This window comes from Chaetura pelagica, unplaced genomic scaffold, assembly GCF_000747805.2.
Source record: "Chaetura pelagica isolate M959 unplaced genomic scaffold, ChaPel_1.0 scaffold408, whole genome shotgun sequence".
NCBI classification, from domain to species: Eukaryota; Metazoa; Chordata; class Aves; order Apodiformes; family Apodidae; genus Chaetura; species Chaetura pelagica.
In genome coordinates this window covers 568,421-572,512 of record NW_009954229.1, presented here as the reverse complement: position 1 = coordinate 572,512, position 4,092 = coordinate 568,421, and the positions used below count along the sequence as shown (strand labels likewise).

General features: G+C 50.2%; 1 protein-coding gene across 1 annotated transcript; it reads left to right on the top strand.

Annotated features, from left to right (window-relative positions):
- Positions 1 to 604: 604 nt before the first annotated feature.
- Positions 605 to 1,906, top strand: C1QTNF8 (C1q and tumor necrosis factor related protein 8). Its single transcript, XM_010003578.1, has 2 exons — positions 605 to 830; positions 1,359 to 1,906. The coding sequence occupies exons 1-2, from the start codon at positions 605 to 607 to the stop codon at positions 1,904 to 1,906; spliced, it is 774 nt and encodes a 257-aa protein (XP_010001880.1).
- The last annotated feature ends 2,186 nt before the right edge of the window (positions 1,907 to 4,092 follow it).

Sequence of the window (4,092 nt, the reverse complement as noted above, 5' to 3'; positions counted from 1 at the left end):
TGTGATGTACTCTAGGTGACCCTGCTCTGGCAGGGGGGTTGGACTAGATGATCTTTCAAGGTCCCTTCCAGCCCCTAAGATTCTATGATTCTATGAACAAACAAAAAAACCCAAGGGAAATAAAACATCTCTAGGTTCTGTATTTAAATAAATTTTCATTTTCTGCTTCTAATTTTGAATTTTTCAGGGTGGCAAGAAACCACTGTCAGAAGAAGACATTTTGTCTTTTACCCAGGAGTTTTTGCCAGGGCTGTGCCAAGAGCAGCCAGGCAGTGGTGCCTTGAGCAGAGCTGCTGTGACAGCTCCGGGCACCTCAGCCTCAGCTTCTGATCTCACAGGTTGGGCTTGGGGTTGGGTTTTTTTTCTTCTGGTTCCCTGATGTCTCTTGCCAGCTATTTCAACCATAACAGGAGGCAGGGGTTGCCCTTTCTGGTGCTTGTAAACAGTGCTTGGTGGGACACTCTTCCCACCTGGAGCCTCCTGGTGCCACCACCCATCAGCTAATATTTAACCAGCAGAAACACACCGTGCGGGCGACACTGACAGATGGCCCATCTGACTGGAATCACCCTGTTAATCATTTCTGTTCCTTTGCTTACTCCAGATGGCTCTGGTGCTTCTCCTGCTCTTGGTGTGCACTGCCCCCCTGGGTGCCAGCCCAGAGCAGGGCCAGGCGAGGCGGGAGCCGCGGCGCCTCTCGTGCGTGCGCTGCTGCGGGGCCCACGAGCAGCCCGTCCCCATCATCTCCTCCCGGTACACCAGGATGAGCAGTGACCCTGCCTACTCGGTCCCCAAAGTCCAGCCCACTATAGATATCACCATCCTCAAAGGTGGGTAAAGCCAGCTGCTGTAAGGACGTCCTTCGTCTTGCTTGCTCACCTTCGTTTTGCAGGCTGAGCTCTTCCCCACACCAAGGAGCTCCTCTGCTGACCTTACCCAAAAGAAGGTCAGGAGGTGACATGGCACAGCCTGTAGGTTGGTACAAGGAAGGAGCTGGCAAATGGCTCGTATCCATCAAAAAGGAGAATCCCTGGAAGCTCATGTTAGGCCACACTAAAAACCAGATACAAGTGTTAGTGCAGAATTACTACATGTAGCTTCAGAACGTGGGGAAGAGGCTCATTCCCTCCTTCTGGTGCTGCTGCTCATGAACATTGGCACCAGAAGTTCCATGGAGCCAAGCTCTCACCTGGCATTTTCACCTTTTTGAGAGCTGGGAAGGTGCCAATGTCTTCCAGACACCTGTGCTGGGGAGATAATGGTTTAGCAGCTGCTTTGCTGGTTGTCTCCAGCAGGAGGTGGCTGCAGCTCGGGGATCCTGGGCTTCTGTTTGACAAGGTTTTCCTTTATGCTTGCAGGTGAAAAGGGTGAAATGGGAGAGAAAGGGTACCCTGGAACAGTTGGGAAGGCAGGAGAAAGAGGGCTACGTGGCTTTAATGGACGGAAGGGGCAGAAAGGCCAGCCTGGCCCTCAAGGCCACTCCTGCAAGCAGCTCTACGCTGCCTTCTCGGTGGGTCGGAGAAAACCCCTTCACAGCTCAGACTACTTCCAGCACGTCACCTTTGACACTGAGTTTGTGAACCTTTACAAGCACTTCAATATGTTCTCGGGGAAGTTCTTCTGCTACGTTGCAGGAATCTACTACTTCAGCCTCAATGTCCACACCTGGAACTTCAAGGAGACCTACCTGCACTTGATGAAGAACGAGAAAGAGGTGGCCATCCTCTATGCCCAGCCCAGTGACAGGAGCATCATGCAGAGCCAGAGCCTGATGCTGGACCTGCAGGAAGGAGATGAGGTCTGGGTGAGGATGTTCAAGCGGGAGAGAGAAAATGCCATCTACAGTGAGGAGTCTGATGTTTACATCATCTTCAATGGCCATTTAATCAAGCCAGCAGTAGAGTAGCCCTTCATCAGCTCTGGGCTCAAAGCTTTGGTAGATACTTCCCTCTTAGAAATGCATGTCTAGTCCCACATGGAGGGGTTACAGACCTCCTGACAGGGTTGTCTGCCCATGCCAAGAACACCTGTGTGGGTGGAGGGGACTGTTTCAAGGTGACAGAAGCTACCCAGGTACCAAGAAGCTTCAGCCCTTATGTGCCCTGGGGAAGACACATACAGAAGCCCCCAGTTTGGCAGCCCTCTGTAGACCCCCAGCAACATCCCTAAGAAGTTTGCCAAGTTGGTGGCAAAACTTTAACTTCTTTGCTCTGCTTTAGAGAAACCATTTTAATTCTACCTTAAGGATCATCTTCGGGTACCAGTTCTCTGGGTGCTAGTTATGAAATGTTTTTAGTCCCACAACAATACTTGGGTACCTTTGCAGTGTTGCAGGTCTGCTCCATTCAGGCAGGCAAGAACCCAGCTGGTGCTAAGAACAGTGTTTTGCACAGTACATTTACCCTAACTTACATTTTAGCTCCAGTTTGTGTAAAATTCCCCTCAGGGAGCACAATGCTGGAGTCAGCTCGACACCAGCGTGTCGACCCAGCAGAGCTTCTCCAGAGAGGAAAGGCTTCAGTAGAGCTGGAGCCACGTGCTCTGCCCTTGCTAGACTTTGTGCTGCTGGCAAGGCTTCTCACAGCAGCACCTCCAACGTGGCTGGGGATGTATTGCCCATTTTAAGGAATACTGTGGGCCCTGCCTTAGGATCTGATTTCAGAGCTGGAATTTGAGGCTGTGCTCGTGGCTGGAAATTAGGAACTTACAGGACCCTCATTTCTGGGAAGCAGGAAACTGGGAAAAAAAAGAAGAAGAAATAAAAAAAAGGTGCTTTGCTGCAGGCAGAGATATTTTAGGGGATTTGTTTTCTTTTTTCCTTCTTTCCAATGGCAAGGTACACACAGCAGCCAGAAAACTCCTTTCCCCCAGTTCCTCCTTGCCCATTCCCCAGCCTCCTGTTTGCATCCAGAGCCATTTGTGTGATGGGTACAGGAAAACTTCTTGCCAGGAAAAAGCTTCACTGCTGGACTTACCCACAGCTGTTTGGAAAAGTAGCTGAAATAAAGATATTGCTCCAAGCACCCTGAGTTTGTTTATCTTCTCTCCATGCTCTCTTTCATAGGACGGGGCTAAAAGCACTGGGCTGAACATATGACAGTCTCAGGTAGCAATTTGAGTTACTTTAACACCAAAGTACTCCAGAAACTAGACTGGCACCAGCTCCCATCCCTGCTGGGCAGTAAAAGCCATCAGCATGTATCAGGATGGGGAGACACAGAAGTTAATGACCCTTGTGTAAAACAAATACCAAATCTTTGAGAGCTCAGAGTCTTTGCAAAGACAGGATCTTTTAAGTGGCCTCTCAGCAAAGTAAATGAATGATGAAAATGGGTTCACAAGCCTTGAAGCATCATCCCTGCTCCTGCTTCCATCACAGCCTGCAACCCTGAAGAGGATAAGTGGGAAATTTACACACTTAGAAACAAACCACTCTCACGGGTATTTCATGCAGATCCTCCCCTGCTCTCAGCTATCTCAGCTGCTTGGGGCCCATTGCCCAGCATTTCCTTCCCACCCTCCTCATCCTCTGTTTCCATCAGGATGCTGGTGAGAGCCCTCATGGCTTCATTGCCCATCTGCAGCACATCCCTTGCTGCCCAGAGCCCTGATGGGAGGTGCCAGCCCTGAGCACACCCACACCAGCAGAAACCTCCCCTCTGCTCTGGCCTCAGTGAAGGCTTTTACAGACCATTGTTCCCCACCACATACCACATTTGAGCACTCCAAAATCCTTTCTCCACCCTTTCTTTGTCCCTGTTTCTAACCCATTCCCCAGCCAGACCCAGATGTTGCAGCTGCAGGAAGTCATGCTCAGGGTGCAGGGCACTGCTGGCAGAGGGACCTCAGGAGATGCCTGTGGTGGAGGAGGCTTCATCCACTGAGGATAATGGTGTTCCAGAGCTATCTGACATTCCTGACACATCCAGCAGTTTCACCACAGCTTCAGCTCATTCCAGTCTGCAGTTCCCTGCATGGATTAAAATTTAAAAAGGAAAAAAATAAATCAAAATGATCCAGTCCTCTTAAAACTGTCATTCCCAGCTGGAGTTACTGACAGTGCTTCGTCCAGAGCTGGAAAAAACACACTCA